General features: G+C 35.9%; 1 protein-coding gene across 2 annotated transcripts in view; it reads left to right on the top strand.

Annotated features, from left to right (window-relative positions):
- The first annotated feature begins 5,560 nt into the window (after positions 1-5,560).
- The window catches only part of LOC149085206 (PH and SEC7 domain-containing protein-like), a 148,902-nt gene continuing 129,590 nt past the window's right edge, over positions 5,561-24,872 (top strand). Inside the window, exon 1 of one of the 2 annotated variants that reach the window (XM_089233069.1) lies at positions 5,561-5,804. In XM_089233069.1, coding sequence (XP_089089195.1) covers positions 5,622-5,804 — 183 coding nt within the window. In that variant the 5' untranslated portion in view covers positions 5,561-5,621. The remainder of the gene's footprint in view (positions 5,805-24,872) is intronic. The other variant, XM_089233070.1, reaches the window with a different exon arrangement.

Raw genomic sequence — 24,872 nt, forward strand, 5'->3', positions numbered from 1 at the left:
TATGAAGAGAAACTTCATTTTTTGAATATATTTACATTGGATGAACGCAGGTGTCGGGGAGATATGATCGAAGTGTTCAAAATTTTCAACGGGATGGATAGGATGGACCATGAACTATTAGTACACCTCAATCGACTGCTTTTACAAGGGGACACCAGTATCGATTGGTAAGGGGCAATGCAAGGTTATGGTGTCGTTGGAAATTATCTCTAATAGGGTTGTAAATAAATGGAATAGCTTACCCCCGGAGGTAGTAAATTGTACGTTTAAAAAGAAATACGATAAACATGTTGGGGTAAATGGAGAAGCTATCCATACTTAGAATAAGACAACCATAAGTATTCTTTATGGGCATTGTATAATATTTTATCATGTGTATTTGTTTATAATTTTTGCGATTGTGTTTCTAATTGGGTTGCTGTATTTTTGAAACATATGGCATCCATATTTATTATGGGCATCTTTTTCTCAGTGACCTCGTTGGGCATTTTGCCTGTTGTAGTGTTGTATTTGTATTTGTCATGGTTTTGTTTTTTTAATTCACTGCAGTTTGAAGTGGTGCTTCATATCCATCGAGCTTACATTACTGATATAAGCTCGATGTTCATCACTGAGAGAAACCTTATGAGGCTTTTGTATCACGTGATATTTCTTTCTTTTTTTAGGGACCTACAAGGTATCCAATATGGCGACTTGCTGTGCGATTTATGAAGGAAACAAATCTAAACTAAAGAAACATAGAAATGAATAGTTTTTTCTTCTTTTTAATGGGAGCTAGAAATTTCGAATTTTTTTTTAACTTCAAGTTATCGATCTGCCTGTTTTTGGTTCAAAAAATGCTTGATTAAAGCTGCGGAATTTCTTCGATGTAATTTATATGGGCCCATAATTAATTTCAAAACATCCTAAACTACATGAATTGATGCAATTGGATAATATAAGACAATACGGAGACATTAATTCTTATCTTCATGCTTGAGAAGATATAAATAAAAATTTGAAATCAATGTTATTGCATGAATATCCACCTCAAAAGTGGGTCTGGATCATTATTTTATATTTAATTTTCTAGGCTTCGTATCTCTAAGCGAGCTCAATATTTCGAAAACCAAAGATTTAATTCAATTTTTAAAATTATTGATGTGGCGGAATACCCCACTAAATTTCCGCATTTCTACGCTCAAATCGGCAATTTTAACATTGATCTCTATGCTCTATGGGGATCATCCAGTGTATGTCCCTCAGGAGTGATGCTTATGATGATTATGACGTGTATTCGAAAAACCTCATAGCTCAGTGATGTTCACATCCCTCGATTGGCGACTTTTCCGTGATTTTAGCATGAGTTGGCAACTTTGCTTACTTTTGCCATAATTTTTGGTGATAATTGGCAGTGTCCCGTTTCTTCCCGTATTTCGAAGCCCAATTTCACGTATTTTTCTTGAGCAAATATGATCAGCCTACCTATGCATTTATTGGTTGTTGTTTCAAGTTTTATAAAACATTTGTAAAACTTTTATAGTGTAATCCTAGCATAACGCCGTGTACTGGTGGGAGGGGGGATGCTATTCTACCTGCCCTGCACACACACAGATACAAAGAAAAAAGGATGCAAACAAGACTCAATGCTGATTCTTATAAGAATCACCACAGTGGTGCCATCTGCTGTGAAAATTGGAAAAAAAGTGACGTTAAAAAGGATGCTCGCGCAGGCGTCCCCCTTTCTCAGTTTTCGAATCTGGTAACCAACATGATGACTTCCGTGGCTTATGAAATAAACAAATCTAGATTAAAGAAATGTAGAAATGAAATCGATTTTTTTTTTCTCTGTGATGGGAGCATGGCCCCTACATCCCGGAGAAGGGCCCTAGGCTGGGATCTGTTACGGGCCCCTGGTCAGACTTTTCACGGGCTCTTCTATAGTTAAATTATATCTTGAAAAAGCAAAAAATTGCGAGAATTGTCCCGGGACCCAGGGCTAGAGCCCCGCCCTTGTGGGGTTCCATGGATGGGAGCCAAATATTTTAAAAATGTTTCATTTTCAAAGTTTGAGTTATTGATCTGCCCGTTTTTGTTTCAAAAAAATGCTTCAATTAAAGCTGCGTAATCTCTTCAATTTAATTTTTATGAGTCATTATTGATTCAAAAAAATCTTAAACTATATGAATTGATGCACTTGAATATATTGAAAGACAATACGGAGACGTTAATTTTGATTTTCATACTTCAGAAGATATAAATAAAAAGTTTAAATCAATGTTATTGTATGGATATTCAACTCATTATAATGCATAATATAATACAGGGTGTCCTGTAAGTGTTAGCATGGCCTTTATCTCATCAACCGTCTGTCGTAGAGGTACGATTCCCATTTAAAAAATGCTCAACAGGCGTTCAAAAATTACCCTGTACCAGTTTTGAGAGTGAAAATACAGTGTGTAACAAAATAAAAAATCTAAATTTTTATACGGTTCCTCTGTGCTCTAACTTCTAAATAGAAAGTTATTGCCCTGTCTCTCCTGATACCAACAAAAATTCCATGTTTCTACGTACAATATTCACAGAGATATTCGAATTCGAAAAATGGAGGAAATTTGGGAAAGAACAGAGTTAAATGCGAAAAAACCGTTTTACCCGCATTTAACACTGTTTTTTCCAATCTCCGCCGTTTTTCGAATTTGAATATCTCTGTGAATATTGCACTTAGAAACATGGATTTTTTTTTTGGTTGGTATCAGGAGAGACAGGGCAAAAACTTTCTGTCTGGAAACTAGAACACAAGGATTGGTACAGAATAATTATTGAACGCCTGTTGAGCATTTTTTTAACTGGAATCATACCTCTACGACGGACGGTTGATGAGATAAAGGCCGTGTTAGCACGTACAGGACACCTTGTATATTATAATATTAACAATAATAACATACAGAATAATCCAACTAATAATTTTATATTCGATTTTCTTGGCTTCGTACTCAATATTTCGAAAATAAAAAAATTCAGCTTTTAAAAATTATTGCTTTGAAGGAAAACCCTACTAAATTTCCGCATTTCCTACAGTAACATCGGCAAATTTTAACATTTTCTCTATGAGGCCTGTCTGTAGCCCGTCCCTCAAAGTGATGTGCTGATGATTATTACATGACGTCTTTATGGAAAGACTATGTGAAAAACTACAACTTTCAGTATTCAAATACAAATACAAATACAACGCCACAACAGGCAAATTGCCCAACGAGGTGGCTGACTTAAGAACAATCATAATTCCCGTATTTTTTTACAATACCTTTGACTACGAATTAAAAAATGTGACCCCCCCCCCCCTATTTACTGTGAAAATGAATAAAATAGGTCACAAATGAGACAATTAGCATTTGGAATTTTTTAATCGAACAGTTTTTGAACCACGGTCTGGGGCATGTATGTCCCAGTCGTAGTCAGCGGGGGGATGCTCGTGGGATATATCGTTATTTTAAACGTGTATAAGGAACCCCCCTGATTTTTTGGGCTTAAAATTTGGGAAAAAGTTTTCCAAGGTATTTTTTATTTTAAGATATATGAGAAAAGATATCTTTCATTCATCATAGAAACCATTACAGTCTTCATCTCTCTCATCTGATACATCCAAATCAGCTATATCAACTAATTCATTACCATCATCAGAGTCACTCTCACCGTAAATTGAAAGGAATTGAATAATTTGTTAATAACCGTAATGCTATCCATGTATAAGAACCTCGTACTTTTGGGATTCAGTTTTTGGAAAAGGGGGTTCCTCATACACGTTAAAATACGATATATATATTCGAACGTGGCATATTATATCCCACCAGTAGTTAACCCCTTTACGATCAGCGACGTAATATTGTGTCCAAACGCCAGTGGAAAAAATTCAATCTATCTGACTGTTTCCTTCAACCTTCAGCGCGAAGGTTTGTTGTAACCATAGGAAACAAAGTTCTGTGTGTATGTTCCACCCCCTCCACCATTCTCCCAACACCATCGTGATATCTCAACGAGATAACGATCAATAGATACGAGCAACTGAGATAACGATGGTGGTGGTTCTCCTCAGCTTTTTCCTTCCTCGTACTCCATGGCATTACATGAGAGGGGAGAAGAGTTAGGACGTGATTAGTATATGATAAAAAAGGATTATTCTCAGAACTAATCATTCTATCATATACTGTACATAAAAATGAGAAAGAGAACAAGTAAAAAAACTACAAAACAAGTTTTTAGGTGAGGGCGAAAAAACAAGGCAGTGTACTAATACTCTTCTATCTAATTATCTCTGTACTGTTTCTCCCCACCCTTACTCCTTTTTTCTTTCTTTCCCTTTCTTCTTTTTTTTTTAACCTGGAACAAGGCTACCACATTTATCGCCAATACATCTGATACAGATCATTCAAATTTATCGTCAATAGCTTGTACTCGAAAGGGGTTAAACGATGAACAATAATTGGCAACTTTTCTCATCTTTGGCATAATTTTTGGCAACATTTGTCACTTTTTCTTTGGGATCCTAAATTACTGTATTTTTCTCGAGGAAATATGGCCTATACTACTGAGAAGTAAGAAAACCTACCAGCATAGTCACATCCATATCCAATCGTTTTCGAATAGACGTCATGATCATCATCAGCATCACTTTGAGGGACAAGCACAGGATGATCCCCATAGAAATCAATGTTAAAGTTGTCGATTTCAGCGTAGAAATGCGAAAATTTACTGGGATTTTCCGCCACTTCAATAATTTTTTAAATTGAATTGAATTCTCGATTTTCGAAATACTGAGTTCGCTTAGAGATACGAAGACCAGAAAATTAAGTATAAAATAATTAGTCGGACCTACTTTTGAGTTAGATATTCATACAGTAACATTGGTTTCAACTTTTTTATTTATATCTTTTTAAGTACGAAAATGAAAATTAATGTCTCCCTATTGTCTTATAATATCCAACTGCATCAATACATATAGTTTAGGATGTTTTTCATTAATTATGGGCCTATAAATTACATTGCAGAAATTCCGTAGCTTTATTCCACTAAGCAAACTTATAGCTCAGTGCTTTATTCAAGCATTTTTTGAAGCAAAAACAGGCAGATCAATAACTTGAACTTGAAGAAAATTTTTGAAATATCTAGAGCCCATCAAAAAGAAAAAAAAAAGAATCATTTTGACGTTTCTTTAATTTAGATTTGTTTCTTTCATGAGTCGAGCAGGAAGTCGCCATATTGGTTACCTTGTATGTCCCTCAAGAAAGATGGAAAAATCACGTGATCCGAAAAGCCTCATGGGAACTCATGAATAAAGGTCACGAAACAGAACCAATATCATAAAATTCAAAAACATCTACTTCTTTCTGCAGATGTATACAGGGGGAAAAAAAAAATTTCAATTTTATGGTGAATCCTTGCATGAAAAAATTTTTTATTAAATATTTACAAAATAAATACATAACAAGAATAATAAAAGTATAATCATAACATATCAATCAAACGTCAGTTCATTTATACAGGGCTTTGAACTACCTGGCTATTCTCTGCTCGAATCGCCGATTTTCAATGTATAGATATGAGGAGGGGGTTTAAAAAGGCGGAGGAAAAGGGGGACAACAATGAAGGTAAATACTGTTTCACAGTTTGCTCTTTACGAGATGGAGAGTAATGTGAAGGAGGTGAGACTTCGCCGGAGTGACTCTTTCGGTTATGGCTTTAGCATTTGTGGAGGAGAAAACTGTGATTTCCCGCCGGTCATTTATGAAGTCCTAAGAAACTCACCCGCAGATATTTGTGGCTTGGTGAGTCATATTATACGTGCAACATTCAATAATATCACCTAGATCTGTCATAGATCTCAATTTACCATATATGATCAAAATCATATGTTATTATAAACCCACAGAGTTCTGTGGCATTAACATATATACACATTTTCTAAAAATATCACAGGCTTGAAAATTTTTCAAGGTATAGTAAAAGATCTACTTGATATAAAACTTCAATATTATCTTTAAGGGGGAGTGAATCTAATCATTTGCTGGGAATACATTTTTTCTTCAAAAATTTATTTAAAATCCCACGAAGAATTATATATAAATGAAAGAACAGTTCCTGTGAATTTAACTAACTAAACACAGCAACTTCTAAAGAAGAGCTTATATTTAGAAAATCACTTTTAATTCATTTGTGTAAAGGCTATCTTCATTGAACTATTTCTTCTAGAAGTTTTAAGTACTAACTTAGGTATAAATTATTTTTTTAAGCTCCTGGCATCATTTACAATTATGCCACAGACGCATTCATCAAGATAAGGCATGCTTTTCTATTAATAGCTCCTAAATTACGATGATTTAGGCAGTACCATCAGCAAACCTTATTATATAGCACTTCCAGGAAATCATTAAAGCCTTTTTCTTCTCAACCTGTTATTAAAGCATACCTTTAACTGAAAAGGATTCAAATAATATGATCATTTTACATACAGTGGAGTCTTGATAATTTGAGTTCCGAAAGTTTGAGGTTTCGGATAATCCGAGGTGCTAGAATTTTTGCAAAACTTCTTCTGAAAAACCTCACTCTTCCTGTTTGTTGCCAAGAATGCATTTTATTTCATTTTTCTTAGGAATCTCAGTAGTTTTATATTTAAGAGGACTTTGCCCCATATGTTCGTCTATGAATAAAGGGGTGAGGAGGGGTCTTGATCCCTATGCCAGTGGCTTAGGTGTGACCTCAGGCCAGAATTTTTTGCAGGTTATAGTAAATTTATAGTGAAAAACAAAATCATATTTTCATATGGGATCCCTGCGGCTGGATCCCCTGTTATAAAGACATGGATCTTGGCAGCCCTAATCTAATGAATGAAGCCTGTGAATCAAAAATTGAAAAAAGGTGAGAGTAATTATGAATAGTTACATTGAAGCAAACAAGTTACAACCATTTCATCAGATAAGAAGGATAAGTTCCGGCCAGCCCAGGGATGGACCTTGTATTTTCCTAATTTTTTACTTCATAATGTATATGGTATATTTACCTTAAAATAAATATAGGGAGTTTCCTTCTTCCTGAAAGTTATTTTCTATAGTTTTTCAGATAATTCGAGTTTACAGTAATCCGAGATTACTGTATATAATATAATAATATAATACAATAATCTCGTTTACCTCAGATTATCAAGACTCTACTGTGTGTCATATTACTATCCCACCCCAGTAAACTTCCTGAATATGCTCTATTTAGCCTTTATGACAAAAAAAATCTTATTCACCTTATTGCATACCCATACAGTTATTGTAGCGAGTCATAAAATGACTGATCTTGCATTGCTGCTGATTAATCAAAAAAAGAAGAGTTTGAATGTTTTGGTTATTTATGTGCCCGCGTTGGGCATGTGGTTGAAAAAAATACATGCCTGGTAAGAATTTTTACATGTCTCAGGCAGTAGATTTTTCCAACTCTGGCTGTGTGTGGGAATACAGTTTTTTTTTCTCACATATTCATTTAAAAAATTTATATAATGAAAGAACACACACAATACCTGGAAATTCAATCCAGCTCCAAATCACTCTTCAATTAACTGTAACTTCTATGAAAGAGCTATATGCATAAAATTACTTTAATCTTCATGTATGTCTTCATTTAACTATCTGCTTTAGAAGTTTTTCTTTTTTAAGAGCTTGGTATAAATTAATTTGAGCTGCTGACATCATTTACAATTACACCACAAGGATACATTGATCAAAATAGGACTTTTTCCTTTTTTTTTTAATATTTCACAAACAAGAACTATGAAAGAATATATTAGGAACAACCAAAATAATTTTTCTCATGAGCAAAAATAATTATTCAACAGGATGAGCAGGCTGAAAGAACGTAGGCAAGATCAGTGATCAAAGAAATAGTGTAAATGATTTGTAACAGGGCTTGACAAATCCCAGATGTACCAGGTTACCACTGCAATTAGAAAATTAACCATTTTCCTTGAGAACAAAATCATGCTTGGCTCCCAAGAAATTTGACTGACGTAAATTTTTTCTTGATTTGTCAAACTGATTTGTATAGAATTACAAGTTTAAATGGGTATCAAATTTACGGAATATGTGGTCAAGAAAATCAGACTATAAAACTTGGAGGTATTACACATAAATGACCAGATCATAAATTAGCATCTACTTCAGTCCCTCTTGCTTCAGATAAAGGAAGTTCTATTATATCTCTTGCAACAGTTTTTCTTTTCGAAAACTAGATATAAATTTGTTTTTGTGTGAACTGTCATCATTTACAAGTACACCACAAAGATGCATACATCAAAATAGTGCTTTTTCAAATATTTCACAAACAAGAACTTTAAAGGAAACCAGTATAGCAAACACTTTTACACAAAAATTTTATTGTCCTATAAATTTGGTCTTATTAGTGGTTTTATTATTTGGTTTTGGTTTTAAAACGTACAAATCAATTATAGATATCAGGTCAACTCACAACATTCTACTACCATTGTGACAGGAAGAGAAGTACATAATTATTTTAAATCATATATACACTCATGTCCATAAATTAAGGATAATTCAGAATCACACGGAAATCGAAATCTAAAGTAAAAATTTCACCTGTAGAATTATCACACACATCTGCAAGAATGATATGCAAATTTCAGGAAACCACCAGATGATGCCGATAGTACGTCACGGTGACGAGAGTGTAAGAGGGGGGTATTTAAGGAATGGTGGCAAAGAAGTGAAATTGTTCACAAGAGTTCTGTAAGGCGCTCAGTGCCATAAGCGAATAGTTATGACACAGAGGACGCATGTGGATGATTTTTTATGTGGTAGAATTATTGGCCACCTGGAATGTGGGCGTACTCAGATGGAAGTGTCCGAGGAACTTGGAATTGCCCAAAGTGTCATCTCTAGGCTTTGGCAACGATTCCAAGATAACGGAAATGTCAGTAGACGTTACAGTACAGGTCGCCCCCGAGTTACAACGCCGAATGAAGACCGGTTTGTGGCAGTAACTGCCAAAAGAAGCAGACGGAGCACAGCGTCCACGGGTACCATAGTTTCAAGGCAAACCGTGTACAGACGTTTGGGAGATATTGGTCTATATGCTCGCAGGCCTGTCAGATGTGTTCCGCTCACGGCAACTCACTGTGGGCAGCGATTAGCCTGGAGTAGAGAACATGCAATGTGGACATCGTCACAGTGGGCTTGTGTGATGTTTTCCGACGAGTCCAGGTTTAGCTTGCAGTCTGATTCACGTCGGACTTTCAGAACGCCAGGTACCCGTTACCACCAAGACAACATCATTGAATGACACCGTTACGGTGGTGCAGCATTGCTCGTTTGGGGTGGAATTATACTGGGTTCAAGAACAGATCTGCATGTTCAAACCAGAACCATGAAAGCCTAAATTTATCGGGACATCATTCTGGAACAACATGCACGTTTGTTTAGGGGTGCCATGGGTGCAGAATTTGTGTTTATGGATGACAACGCCCGTCCTCACAGAGCAAACATGGTAAATGAATGCCTTGAATCTGTGGATATAACCCATATGGAATGGCCAGCATTCTCACCTGACTTGAATCCGATAGAGCACGTGTGTGACATGCTTGGCCAACGAGTTGCAGCCCGTCAACCACCTCCTACATGTGTACCGGAACTTCCCCAAGATCAGATCGATAATTTGATACTCAGCATGCCTAGGCGTTGTACGGACTGTATTTCATCGCATCGGAGACATACAATGTATTATTCATCATACAAACCATGTAATAGTAAGTTTTTTGTAAAGGAGATATTTTTTGCAATTGCTCCAGGGAGCAAAAATCATAGTTTTTATGAATGGTATCATACATACACCATCGTTTTTGTTCTTTATCTTTTGTTTAATAAATGGGCTTTATGAATAAGTAACGTTTGTTTTGTTTCTGAACCTTTATTTGCCGGAGCTGGCATTATCCTTAATTTGTGGACATGAGTGTAAAATCAGTGCATAGGTAGTCTTACATAAGAGATATGAGTGTTTACACATATAAAAATATGTGAATATACTGGATATATACATATATTACAGACCCAAATTCTGATGAATACACACAATTTCTTCAGGTCTTGGCAAATCACAAAAAACTGGGTCTCTGAATATTTTTTTACGAGCTAAAAATTTATTTTTTGAGCAAAATGTGTCCAAAGTAACATATATTTTGACTATTTCAGGATATAGTGCCCCCCCCCTCCCATTGGTGGATACTCTAATGTAAATTCCAAAATTGTCCTCAGACCAGGGCTGCAACTGGGGGGAGCAGGCGGTTCTGATGCCCTGAATGCTGGACTAGAAGGAGCACAAATTTTTTTCACATTTTTAACCTCTCTCTAAACATTACAAGGAGGTCCAAAATGTGTGCTTTCCCCTGCTGACAAAGCATCCAGATGCAGCCCTGCCTCAGACTCTGATTTAAGTAATAACCACACATAGGAAATTTTAGGTGCCTATACCAATTTTTTAGTCATGGCAAATCAAGACCTAGCATTTGTCAAGTCCTGAAATATACATACAGTCGAACCCTGATTTAATGAATCAGTTATATCAGGCATTTTTATTCATTAAATCGAGTTCAAACTGATTAGACCAGTGGTTCCCAACCTTTATAGGCCATGCCCCATCAAACCATCTCTGAAATCCTGATGCCCCCCCCCCCATGAAACATCCAAATATTTTCTATATATAATGTTCCATAACATGTTTTTTATATATAAAAACCATTTTTTTTTTGCTTTACCTCCTTAAATTTCAAAATTCAGAGTCTTTCCCCCCCCCCCACATTCTCGAGCAGGCCCTTAGGCTGGGATCTTTGGCAGGCCCTCAAGCCAGACTTTTCATGGGCCCTTCTATAATGACTTCATAGCATGAAGAAACAAAAAATTACTTTAATTTACCCAGACCATACTTTGGTTAATTTTTCTGTCTACTTTCACTTATTTTACTTAATCAAAGGCAGGGGTTCTGGGAGAGACTTTCTTGGGTCTGTGAGTTTGGATGAGAAAACAATTAACTCTTTGCTTCAGCATAGGCTTTGTCGGCCGGCATATAAGGATTTATCGGGCTGTTAGGTCATGGTCTGCTATTTCTTTCAAACGTTTCACCCGCAGCTGAGGCAGCCATCTTTAGAGGCGAGTCCGGTACTACAGAGTGCCGGTGATAACAATCTATAGCTGGTAAAGCCAGAACAGTTGATAAGAAGGGCATCTCATGGACACTCTGTAGTATCCAACTCACCTCTGAAGATGCACAACACAGCTGCGGACAAAGCATAAAAAAAAAATAGCAGACCATGGCCTAACAGCCGGTAAGTCCTTAATTCTAAATCAACTCATTGTTTGTACATTGCGGTATACAGATTATTATTTTGTAAAGGAATTTGTGGCCTTCATTTTATTGGTGCAGGCGGTTCGTGGAAATTATCTTACTGTCAAAAATTTTTCGTGGAACAGAAAACATTAAGAACCCTTAGTGAAACCGCTTCTTTGGGTTGCTGTTACGATCAATTTCTGAGAATATCAGCAAAAATATATAAAGCTAAGAATAGTCGGGACACATGAAAAAATTGCTTGATAGAAGTTTGTTTGGTATGTTGATTTTTCACAAATTTTGCTTTCAATTTTATGGAGGTATGAAAATATAAAATCATCTATATCATACTGCATCAGGTTGTTTCTTTACTGCTTGAATGCCCCTCAAGGCATCATCTGAAGAATACTCCATTTCATTGTCGAGGTCAGTACTATCCGCTGGTTCTTGAAGATTTGAGTTCAGTAGATTCTCTATCACAAATGAGTATGTCCTCGTCACGCATTATATAATCATTGAAACTCATTCCAGAGCCAATCGTTTCCCATTCAGCTTCTTCAGTGATAATTTCTTCAACAAACTGTTCAATTTTGCTGACGACAGGAAACCAGCTTCCTTAAAACACTTCATTACAATTTGCTTTGTTACAGATCCCAAGATACCCTAATGAAATGTACAGACTCCAGTAGGTTCACTTTAGGCTGTATTTCTTCATTGTCATTTACAGAGAATATAATTTTCTGCACCAACAATTTCTGTTAGTTCACTTTAAATGAACGTATGATTCCCAAGAGAAGTGGCTGTAGGGCGCTTGTGCAGTTAGCAGGCTGAAAAACAACTTTAACATTTGTTTATTGAGAGATTTCATATATATTTCATGAATATTGAAGATGTCATTCACGATTTTTAGTTTGCATCATATTCAGTCTGTAATGTTTTAATGTTTTTAAAACAGTGGATTGAGGGACCTTCCTATGACAAATGGTTTTTGTTTCTCAGATCCATCAGCATTTGCAACACGCAAGTAATCTGATTCTCATTTTGTTTCTTTTTCCCGCATAGCATTTTTCATTGTGAAAGCAAAGAGTTCTGTTCTTCTGTATATAATAGAATAGCCCAGTCTCAGCTGCGTTAAAAATATTGGCAGGTGAATATCCTTCAATTATTTCATGCAACAATTTTTTTTTTCCAATCATTGCACTAACTCTAATAGTTACTAACTCTTCATGAACACTGGACTTTTCTCCACATATTGCTTTCTGCACGATGTAACAAGTTTTAAATCAGTAAATCCATCAATTTGAAGCAGCAAAATTATTTACGTCATGTGGCAAGTTGCGAGGCCTTTTGTTTGATAAGAGAACCACTCACAGCAACATTTTTGACACGGAGAGAGTGAAGCCATTCCACTAGTTCAGATTTCATCTCAGAAAGAGGGTTGCTTTGAGAGATTTTCTTTTTTTTATGAACTTTCTCCACACCTTGATTTTTCAATTTCTTCGCAATGTTTTACAATTGCCATTGATGTTGATGCAGAAACACCCAGTCATTGAGCTGAGGCTTTATGAGATCCAACGTTTTTATCAAATTCCATCAAAATTGTAATTTTTTTGCTAATTGAAAAAGATTTTCTTTTCACCTGACATGCCATTTTTGCTTGCCAGAAGCACTCTCACGTACACTCTAAATGTCTTTATTGCTTCCTTTTACTAAAAAATAAAAAAAGGTTTGCGTGTCTCCCTTTTTTTTGTTTGTCTCTGAAGAAAAGCTGAAGGTCAAATCCTGGAAAGAAAAATCTTTGGATTGCGGTTTCGGGTGACAAGAAATAAGAAGAAAAGAATTAGTGATAATTCAAAAATAATTCATTATATCAACGATTTTTGTTTTTTTTTTAAATCGAGCAAAAGGGGTTTTACTTTTATTTTCATCAGAATTAAAAAAAAAAGATATAATAAAACAAGGAGTTCAACATTGAATCAGGGTTCGACTGTATACAAAAGCAATGACAAATAATAAAATTGAGATGATCTCATAAATAATTGACAAAAGATGAGAAACATTTTATTTTTGAATTGTTAAAACGTTAGCTACGTGCAATATCAAGTTTGTGTTATATTTCTTAGTGATATGATCTATTATGCTCGATTACCTTTCTCAATGAGCCAAAAAATTGGTTTACATTACCAGCGCCAGATGCTTTTAACCATTAGAAAAAGAATGTAAACATTTGATTGAAATGTTTTCTTTCATTGTTTGTGGTCTCTTTATATTGCTTCATTCAATTATTATCTTCATTCATAATAAAATTATTTTTGCAGCAAAAAGGTTTTATGTAATAAATTAATAGTTTCCAGACATAAAATATTAATACGAAATTGACAAAAATTGATCATTTAATATTTTTCATAGCAACAAAAAAAAATCTTATGTTTTAAACTCATTAGAGCAACTTCTGTGGCAGAGCTATGTTTGGAAATCTACTTTTGACATATCTTTAATATCTTTATTCAACTATCTTTTAACAGTTTCCCTTTTCAAGATTCTGATCTCAATTAGTTTTAACTCTCCTCCCATTGTTTACTACTACAACACAAAGATACATATGTTGATATAATTTGTTTAATATTTCCCAAAGAAAGACTGTTAAATTAAAGAGTATAGCAAAAATTTTAACACATCGGTTTTTTTTCCAAACTTTTTTTATTAGTGTAAACATGTAGAATATTTTATGCAATTATGTATAAATCTCAAAATGCAACTCATTGCACTACCATTGCACATACAGAGGGGTACCCAGAGAGGGGAACCCAAGTCAGTCAAAAATTTAAAATATTCTCATAAAAAAATTTAAATAATGGAAGAAATTATCATTTTGGTCCATTTAAAATACTTATTCAAAGTTTTTCCTTAAATACATTTCCCTATATGCCCTAATCGATGCATGTGGCCTCATCAAAAATACTAGGTCCTGCGTATATGTAGGCAATCTTAGTTATAAGAGAGAAGAATATAGAGAAGTAATATATATATTTCAAAAAATGTGTCTATGCTGAATATAAATAGATATTACATATGTAAATTCTAATGAATATACAAATATATATATTCATAGGTGCCTTGGGGGGAAGCTCTGGCTATTTCAGCCCCCCCCCCCACTTATTCATGAATATCAATGCAACACACTCCCTCCACCTCCTGTGCATCAGTCCTGTATTTACAGGACGACTGCCAACTTAAAACCCTACCAATATTTTCTTCATGTTAGTGCCCATGGCCCCCACAAGGGGTGGGCTGACAAGGCTCCAGCCCTGGATGATTTTCATCATTTTTTTGTTTTTTCACACTATAAATTCATCATGAAGGGGCCCGTGAAAGATCGCAGCTTAAGGGCCCTGCTTCAGGATGCGGGGGCCATGTTAGTGCCTCTGTAGCCTACATACAGGGAATTCTATAATTCACCTTTTACTGGCAAACTGTTGATCCTAGAGGCATACTTCCAGTGAGAAAAAGTGTTCAAATAATGTGTAGAACTTTGATATATATATATATCAATGTCATTTATGTTGCAAGGTGGCTGTATAATTATCAAAATAGAAAAATTAACTTTTTATGCAGACACCCTGTCCTCAAAAACCCAATTAGAAAGTCGCTGCCCTGCCTCGCCTGAGGCCAACATAAAATAATCCATGTTTCTAAATGCAATATTTTCTGAGATATTTTTGAATCAAAATTCAGAGAAAAGTTAGGAAAGAATGACATAAACTAATGAACCATGCTTCTTTACCTCATTTATGCTATTCCTTCCCAACTTTTCTCAGATTTTTGAATTCTAATATATCAGCGAATATTGCATTTAGAAACGTGCAATTTTTTTGGCCCTTGGAAAGACGGAAAAAACATTTTAATTGGATTTTTGAGGATGTATGTACATATAAAAAGTTGATTTTTATATTATGATAACTAGAGCCCGGATTATATGCAAGTGCATATGCATTTGCATATTTTGGCCTTTTTTAGTATTAATGCATATAAATGCATAAAATCAAAGAATTTCCAGTATAAGTGCATATTTTTGAAGGTTTACTTAAACTCACTTTTTTTTTTTATAATTTTCCAAATAAATATTGTTCGTAATATTTTCATAACATCGATTTTTTTTCCCGGTATGTGAAATTTAGTGAATTAATACATATTTATAAAGTATTTTACGACTACTAACAGTTTTATTGTAAGGCTATTTCTAGAGATGTGTCAAAATGTTAATTTTGTTTTTAGAAATAGTGTCGAAATTCTTTTATTACTCCTATTTTCGTTATTGAGCAGCTACAACAAACTGAAAACTAAAAAAATGCCTGAATAAAAAATATGTAGAAGTTATTTGCATATGCTGTATACATATATATGAGGGGATATTTTTTGGTAAAAATGAAATACATATGCACCAATAGAAAACATGTATTTTAAAAACACATTCGCTTTTTTTGCATGGTGTATTTTTTAATGCATATTTTCTCTTTTTTAATGCATATTTTCTCTTTTTTAATGCATATTTTCTCTTTTTTAATGCATATTTTCTGTTTTTAAATGCATATTTTCTGTTTTTTAATGCATATTTTCCCTTTTTTTATACATATTTCGGAATTTTTGACTTTTTCAAGATTTCTAATGCATATTCTGGGGTGTTTAATGCATATTTTGGAATTTTCAGTGCACATTTTGTATTTTAAGTGCACATTTTGTATTTTAAGTGCTTATTTTTGCATTTATAAGTGCATATTTTTGCATTTTTAAGTGCATATTTTCGCATTTTTAAGTGCATATTTGCATATTTTTAGAGCATATTTTGCCACTTTTTTAGTGTATGTAATCCGGGCTCTAATGATAACTATACAATCTCTTGTGTGCTGTATCTGAGTTCTACATGTTATGTTTCTCTGATTGGAAGTATGCCTCTAGGATCAACGGTTGGCCAGTAAAATGCAACAAGGGGGAATTATGGAATCCTGTATATAAAATAATAATGCAGATACTAAAATTGAAAGACCGTTTTAAATAATCGCCAAAAGATAAGAGAAAAAAATGAAGATGAAAAGATTAAAAAATGCTATGTGTAATAAATATTATATCACTTAGTAGTATATGATCTATTATGCTCCACTACCTTCCTCAATTTCTCCAAGAGCCAGTTACTGGCATCTTACTAAAAGTTTTGTGGTTTGTTCGCAGGATCTACCTTTGGGTGAGGGGCATAGAGTCAGTCTCTCTTTTTCCTGAAAAATATTTTGTTATTAGCCTTCAAAATCATTTTAATTAATGGAGAATGATTCAAACATGGAATATTAAGGTATTTTTTCTGCAATATTTGAATTTTCTTACAAAAATATTTAAAATGTTCATATCTTGACGGGCTATTTAAGTGATCTATTTAAGTAGGGCGGGTCACTTGAGTGATCTTAAAATGTGCTATGGACCACTTAATTGAAGTAGGGAATGTGCCGTGGATCACTTAAGTGATTTGGAACAACGCCCAGGTTATTTAAGTGAATTTGCTGCGAGTCACTGAACTGATCTGAGAATGTGATTCGTTCTTACAAAATTAGGTGTGAGATCGCAGGCACATCAGATGACTCCTAGGGCCCGTGTCCCACATTTGGCCATCACCACCTAGAGATAGAAGGCCTTCGCACTCTGCTTGTGACGTCAAGTAAATAGTCCATTTTCCCTCAGAATATTTTGGGAAAAAAATTTCCTGCTCGTGCAGGGTTGTTTGGTTTAAACCATGTTGGTTTAAACCATGGTTTAAACCTTGGTTTTAACCAACTGGTTTTTTTAAAAAAACCACTTTGGTTTTTTTCAAAAAATCAGATAAAAGTGGCCTAAATATTATTTTTTTCCCTGAAAAATATCATATTTGTTCATTATTAGCCAAAATGTTTCATATTTACCTTATTTTATATCCTTGGGGTACATTCTGACTGTATATCTTTAAATGACATAAGATTTTATAAGTGGTTTTTTTCAAAAAGTCTCATAAAAGTGGCCAGAATATATATATATTTTTCATATGAAGTATCTTAGTCATTTAAAGTTATATATAAAAGCCAAAACTTCTCATTCTTACAACATTTTCTAACCTTTGGCTACATTCTGATGCTCTATCTTTAGCAAATTCATGAATACAGATTGCATCACACATCTAAATGTAGTGGTGTATTACATATCTCACAGGGTTTCTTTTTCCCTTCACAAAGAAGCAGCTACAGTAGTGACACCATCATGCTAGGGGCAGGTGGTCCTATAATCCAATAAAGACACCAGCTGTCCTTAAAGGACAAAGACTAGTGTACTAGTTGTTACATTACCTCACATACATTCCCATAAGAAGTAGCACATCTCCTACTCTATATCTCCCAGTCTTAATATTCAATAGTTGTTTTTTTATACTTTCACACACACACACTGTTAAGCCCAGTTAATCAAGGTTCTACTGTATAGTAGTAACAAATTTATAAAAAATAATCAGCTATATACAGGGTGATTATAATTTAAGTTTTGATTCCAAAACTATACAATAAGTACTGATCGGAATGACCTGAAAATTTGCATGGATACTCCTGAAGCAATGGAAGTTTCTTTCGCAAAAGAAAAAAGTGCAAAATGTGCAAGTAGATGATGCTATACTTGGCCAGCAGTATAATCTATTTTGTGCAACCACATCATTTCGGCACTTCCACAGCATCAGTGTGGGGATAGAACTTCTATCAAGATGCACATTGCAATACCAGCAAAGCAGCTGCTGAAGACCCATTTTGACAGGATGCACCTTAACCCTTGTAACTACTGGCTGTGGGGGTACCTCAAAATGTTATAAACAGTGGTCAGATTGCAAACTTTGATGAATTGTAATCTCCAGCACATTCCCTATACGTTAGAAGTTCCTCATTCCTCAGCAATATGAACGGGGGAAAGGGGGCGCGTTTGGTTTAATAAAGCTGAATTGCAAGCACATCCACATTATGACCATGGCATATTCCGATTCTGCTGTTGAACAAAAAATTTTGTGCTTTCAACCTCATAGCCAGAACACGCGGTGGACAACATATTTAACATTTTTTGAGTAAGTTGTAGTTATTTGTTCAATTACTTCATTTTTTTTGTGATGTTTCCCGTGAATTATGGACTCGTGCAATGCTATAATTAAGTTATAATTTTGCCTTGACTGGCTATCGTTTCCATTCTGCGAGCAAATTTCCCACATGTTGGATGATGTCATTAATTTTACATTTTTAAGTATTTTTTCCCCTTTATCAAATAAAATTGAATTTTTTCAGGAATATTCATGTCAATTTTCAAGTCATTCTGACAATCGCTCTTTTTTTAGTGTTTTGAAATCAGAACCTTAGTTATAATCACCCTGTATATCGTAAATCATCGTTAATTAATCCGCATTATTTATGCATCATTAAATGCATTATATTCACCTAATTTTTATTACTTTTTGCAAAATAGCTTCCTAATTAAGTATACTGAAAGTAACTGGAGAAAAACCTTTATATATTATATGATTAATAATAACATTAAAAGAATTTTCAAACACACAGTAATCCATTGAGTTAAGCAAAAAATAATTAAATGGCAAAAGTTGGTTTTTGTTAAAATTTAATAAATATTTATTGATTAATTAGCGTGGGAATAGTGTTAATTACATTAATAAACATTTTATTTTTGTTAATTATTGGAAGTTTGAATGATTTTTCAGAAATTTCATTGTTTTTAATGTTAATACCATTTAAAACAAAAAAACCGGTTTAAACCAAAAAAACCGGTTTTTTTACCAACCCTGTGCTCGTGCCAGTATCATCATTGCGAGGAAAAGAAATGATCGGGCTCAGAATTAGCGATTTCTATGCCCCACATCCAATCACTATGCGGTATTTGTGAGTCAATCAGGTATATTCTATGCCAAAATAAGAAGAAACGAAATAGGATGCTGTGTTTCAAAATGTGGCAAACTTGCTAGGTAGTCTGAATGACTTTTATGGCAAACACTGCAGAGGCCTTCTATCTCTAGGTGGTGATGATTTGGCCCGTGGGTTGTGCATGTATAGTCTTTACAAACTTTTTGTTCCATCGCCCCCTTCAGAAATATTTTTCTCTCAACTCAAGTGTGAACCCATAGGATTCTATGTTATACCCGTAGCTTCTATCGCCCCCCCCCCGGACCATTCCATCGCCCACTTTGGGAAACACTGGTGTAGTTGATCGTGGGTGGGAATAAAGAACTATTTGGGGTTTGCTGGTACACTGTCTTAGTTCATATTTTTTTTTTTTCGCTAAGTCGTTTCTATTGTGCTCTACCTCAGCACTGCGAACCTAAATTTTAGGATGCCAAAATAGCACTGTACATCGATTAACAGGGCCCCAACTACAGGGATTGGACAAAATAATATGGGCACCTGCGAAATGAGACAAAATCTTTGTTAATAGGCTGTTGGCCCTCCTGCATTAATTACAGCTTGTATCCGTCGTGGGATGGACAAATACAAGTCATGCACAAAAGTCGCAGGGATACATAGCCACTCCTCCTGCATAAAGGTCACTAATTTAGAACGTGTCTTTGGAGGTGGAAACCTACTGCGCAGTTTGGCCTCCAAAATACCCCACAAAGGTTCAATTATATTCAGATCAGGGAACTGAGCGGTCCACACGAAGTGTTGCAGTTCATCATCGTGTTCATCAAGCCAATCTCCGACAATTCCAACAGTGTGAACTGGTGAATTATTTTCTTGGAACAGAGGTCGAGAATCGCAACAAATATTGCACCTTTGGATGAAGATGGTCGGCCAGAATACTGACATAAACCGATGCTTTAACCCGCCCATCCAGGACAACAAGTGGGCCGAGACCACGGTGAGACATCGCGCCCCACAGCATCACTGATCCCCCCTCCATGCTTAACAATAGGAAGGAGACAGTCAACATCATAGGCTTGTGCTGGCGTTCTCCAAACGTAAACACGTCCGTTAGTCTGGAATAATGTGAACGACGATTCGTCTGACCAGATGACATTCTCCCATTATTGTTGTCTCCAATTCTTATGTTCGTGACGCCATGTTCGTCGTTTCAAGGCATTGCATGGTGTCACGAATGGTTTTGGAATAGCCGCTCTACCGTGTATGTTTGCTGCATGCAGTTCACGGCGGATAGTTTTGTCGATACACTTTCCTGTAGATGTGTGTTAATCTCAGATGTTATCTGGGATGCTGTTGACTTGTGCTTTCTGGCTACAATCTGCTGCAAAACCCTTCTGGGTCTATCAGTCATCGTCGACTTTCGGCCACTGTTATGCTTGGCAGATGATGTCTTTCCCTGTTTGCTGTCATTACCATCGACACGGTACTTTTCCCGACACCAACAAGGGTGGCCGTTTTCGTTACTGTGGCCCCGGCAAGACAAGCTCCAACAATCATGCCTCTTTCGAAATCTGTGAGGTCAGCCATAACGAAGGTTTAACGCCCCAATTTGCATCGCGTCCGAACGCTATCATTGCTATTACTAGACTGATGTGTGCACTTTCTCGCCCGCTAGGTGGTACTCTTCTGGTGGATAACTCGACATCAATTATTCTCTTGGTTGGCACAATACTAATTTCAATGTAGGGAAACCTCTTTAACTCGACACATGTTTGGCTTAACTCCGCTTAAGTCGACTCTATGATTTTTTCCCTCCACCACTACTGGTTTTTACAATTGGCCTTCTGTTACCAGTTCTAAGAATTTTTTGACATTGTTCATGGGTACTTTGACAATCCTTTGTTTCTTTGTTCTCTATGATGGGTCCCCCTTTTTTGCATTGGGAGCGGGCGTGTATGTGAAGAATAAATGTTTGAAACCTGTTGGCCGGCTTATCATTTTAGTGGAGTTTCCAAAAAAGGTCTCATTCTTTTCATGGTCAAAAAAAGTGTGGATATTGTCAACATCCAATAGGGATAAAAATCTTGTCTATTGTGAGTTTTGATATCATCTGTTGTAAAGAATGTTTTCGGTGGAACTCAGTTTTACGATTTCTTGGAAAAGGAGTAAAAGAAAAAGGGTTAAAGCCTGTTAGACGCTGAATATATCATTTGGTTTTCATCTTGAGTATCGACGGCCGTGAATACAATGGCTCCACTCAAACTTCACACTTTAAGTTTAAAATCAAAAGTTGAAATTTTGAAAAAACTAGAATCGGGTAAAACTCAGAGTGAACTCGCCAAAGAATATGGAGTTGCACGGAACACTGTTTCAACATTTGCCAAAAATAAGGAAAAAATTTTGTCAGCATTTGAATCTTCTTATGAACCAAGCAGAAAACGCATAAGAAAATCAGACTTCAGTGACGTAGAAGAAGCAACTCTTTTGTGGTTCAAATCCGCTCGATCTCACTCAATCCCATTATCAGGACCAATAATTCAAGAGAAAGCAAAGGATTTCGCAAAAAGTCTCGATAAAGCTGATTTTACTGCGAGCAGTGGATGGTTGACCCGATTCAAAGAGCGCCATGGCATTGTTTTTAGGAAAGTTTGTGGAGAGAGCATATCTGCATCTCAAGAAACTGTTGAAAATTGGAAGAATGATATTCTGAGACCAATGATAGAAGGGTATAAAGATGCAGATGTGTTCAATTGTGATGAGACAGGTTTATTTTTTCGCCTTTTACCTAACCAAACGCTTGCCTTCAAAGGCGAAAAATGTGAAGGAGGTAAAAAACACAAAGATCGTTTGACAGTTCTTTTGGCTGCAAACTCAGGCGGTTCTGAAAAATTGAAACCGTTAGTTATCGGAAAATCAAAAAAACCCGCAGTGCTTTAAAAAAGTTAAAACTCTTCCTGTGGACTATGATGGCAACAAAAAGGCATGGATGACATCAGATATTTTCGAACAATGGTTGAGGAAGTTAGATAGAAAATTTTCAAGTGAGAAAAGAAAAGTTTTATTTATTTTGGATAATTGCACCGTTCATCCAAAAATAACGGACCTTTCTGCAATAAAATTACGCTTTCTGCCACCTAATTCAACAGCAATTTCACAACCACTGGATCAAGGAATTGTCCTAAGTATGAAAACTTTTTACAGAAAATTACAGACCAAAAAAATTTTTGAATTTGTGGATGTTGGAATAGACGCAAAAATTTTTTTTAGATGCTATTGAAATGATTGATTCTGCGTGGAAATCAGTCACGAGTGCCACGATTCGGAACTGCTTTCGTCATGTTGGTTTTTGTTCCGAGTCTTTGGAAAACGAAAATTTAACCGAAGATTCCACTCAAATTACGTGTGGAGAAAGCATGAATAATGCTATGAGTGATTTCATCGAGGATGAATTTGTGAACATTGACTCTGATCTTGTAACTTCAGGACTTTTAGAAGACGACGATATTCTAGAATCAATCAATCAAAGAGGAAGTGCTTCATGTTCCGAAGAAATAGAATCAGAAAGTTCAGATGAAGAAGTATCTGTACCATCTCGCCATGGTGCATTAAACGCTGTAGATGTGATACGTCGGTTCCTACGCACTCAGGAAAAAGCCGAACAATCGCGGGATAAACTGAACAGTATAGAAGAATTTTTGTTTTCTCAGCGGAAAGAAAAACAAACAAATATACTTGATTATTTTTCATGAGGTAAATTTTTTTACAGGTTTTGATTCTATTATGAAACAACCCCGAATCAAAATTAATGAGAGAATTAGCATTTTATTTAATCGAATTGTTTGAATGTACAGGGTGATTATAAAAAAAACTATCCCGACATATGGGCCCCTAACTATCATACCATTCACAGAAACTGAATGGAATTTTGGCATAAGGTATTTTGATGTATGCGCTCAAGAATGATGTGGAAAACAACAGTGTCACTCTAACAGTTACGGTTACAGTGAGAAAGTTTCGAAAATATCAAATGGCAACACCAAGTTTTTTGTATTGGAATGTGATCTCCATTGTGAAAAACCCTAAATAGCGGTCGAACGGCAACTGTAGCATGAAAATCACCGGCGGTAGATAGGCTAAAAGTGAGGACAACCAATAAGGACAGAGAAGCAGCATAAAATAAAGCATTTTATTGTGTTTCACAAATTTTCCACATGACCTTGTGGAGGACTAATCAGGCTGGGATCTCAGCCGAAGAAACGGTGTGACGAATGAAACGAACATTAATGCTCTGGTGCACGGCAAAGTCCGTTTTACTTTTTCCTTGCCTAGCTCCGGGGATTTTCGTGCTACAGGTGCCATTCCAACGCTATTCAGTGTTTTTCAGTATGGAGATCGTATTCCAATACAAAAAACATGGTGTTGCCATCTGATATTTTCGAAATTTTCTCACTGTAACCGTAACTGTTAGAGTGACACTGTTGTTTTCCATATCATTCTTGAGCGCATACCTCAAAATACCTTATGCCAAAATTTCATTCAGTTTATGTGAATGGTATGATAGTTAGGGGCCCATATGTCGGGATAGTTTTTTTATAATCACCCCGTATATAATTAAGTACACAAAAACGATCAGACAAAAATTTAGAGCGAAACCCCGCTAACTCAACTGTTTGTCGATACTTTTGGGGTGTCGAGTTACCGAGAGTCTACTGTATTTGCACGTATTTACAAGCAGAGATCTTGGAACGTGACCTACAGATGGAATGCGATCTACAATTAACGTATCTTCCGTATACGATTTCCCAACATTTTTAGTTCCGTCTCAGCGGCGCTACTTATAAGGGCGAAACAGACCTTCTAGAATGATCTTGATGATTCGAGAGAGACATCTTTACATTTCTGGTTTGACATCACGTTGTTGAATCGGAGCTATCGCCAAACATTCGAACTTGGCGGTACCTCGAGGCGTTTACAAAAAAACGCGTTATCGGTTATTTACAGGGGGAAAATGACATAAATGATAAATAATCACTATTTATATACATTTTCGTAACACTGCCCCGTCATTTAAAATTTTTCGTTCTGGCAGTTCTATCCGCAAGTCAGCCGGTCGCTCTATGCCCTCACTGTGGTAAGGAGGGTGGTAAAAACGGTAACTTCGAGTCCCAATCTTGTCGGTTCTGGGATACAGAGAGCGAGAGATGATTCAGAATAGTTCTGTTAAATACCTCGATCATCTCGTCAGATTTCGGATTTAGCGGCGTAGTGTTTGCGTCTTTTCTCTTCCTAGAAGCTTGCACATGCCGCCGAAAACTGCTAAAGTGAAGTTTCTTCCCTGGTCGGAATGGATCAGCATGGGGAATCCGAATCGAGACACTGAATTTCACACTAAAACTTCAGTCAGTGTCACTGCTTCTTGATCTGATCAGGAACGGGATACGCTTTCGGCCACTTGGTAAAATGTGTACTTGTCACCATCGTCGATTCTGGGTAACGGTAAAAAGATGTGCAGGGTGATTCTCTCGAACTGCACACCAACGTTGTAGCTTTGAAGGTGGGCCCGGGTGTGGTGCGCTTTGAGGGCGACGCAGGCATCGCAACTCTTGT

Source organism: Pholcus phalangioides, unplaced genomic scaffold (genome assembly GCF_987345545.1).
Source record: "Pholcus phalangioides strain wild (caught in Gottingen) unplaced genomic scaffold, Ppha-v1.0 ptg000007l_1, whole genome shotgun sequence".
Classification (NCBI taxonomy): Eukaryota; Metazoa; Arthropoda; class Arachnida; order Araneae; family Pholcidae; genus Pholcus; species Pholcus phalangioides.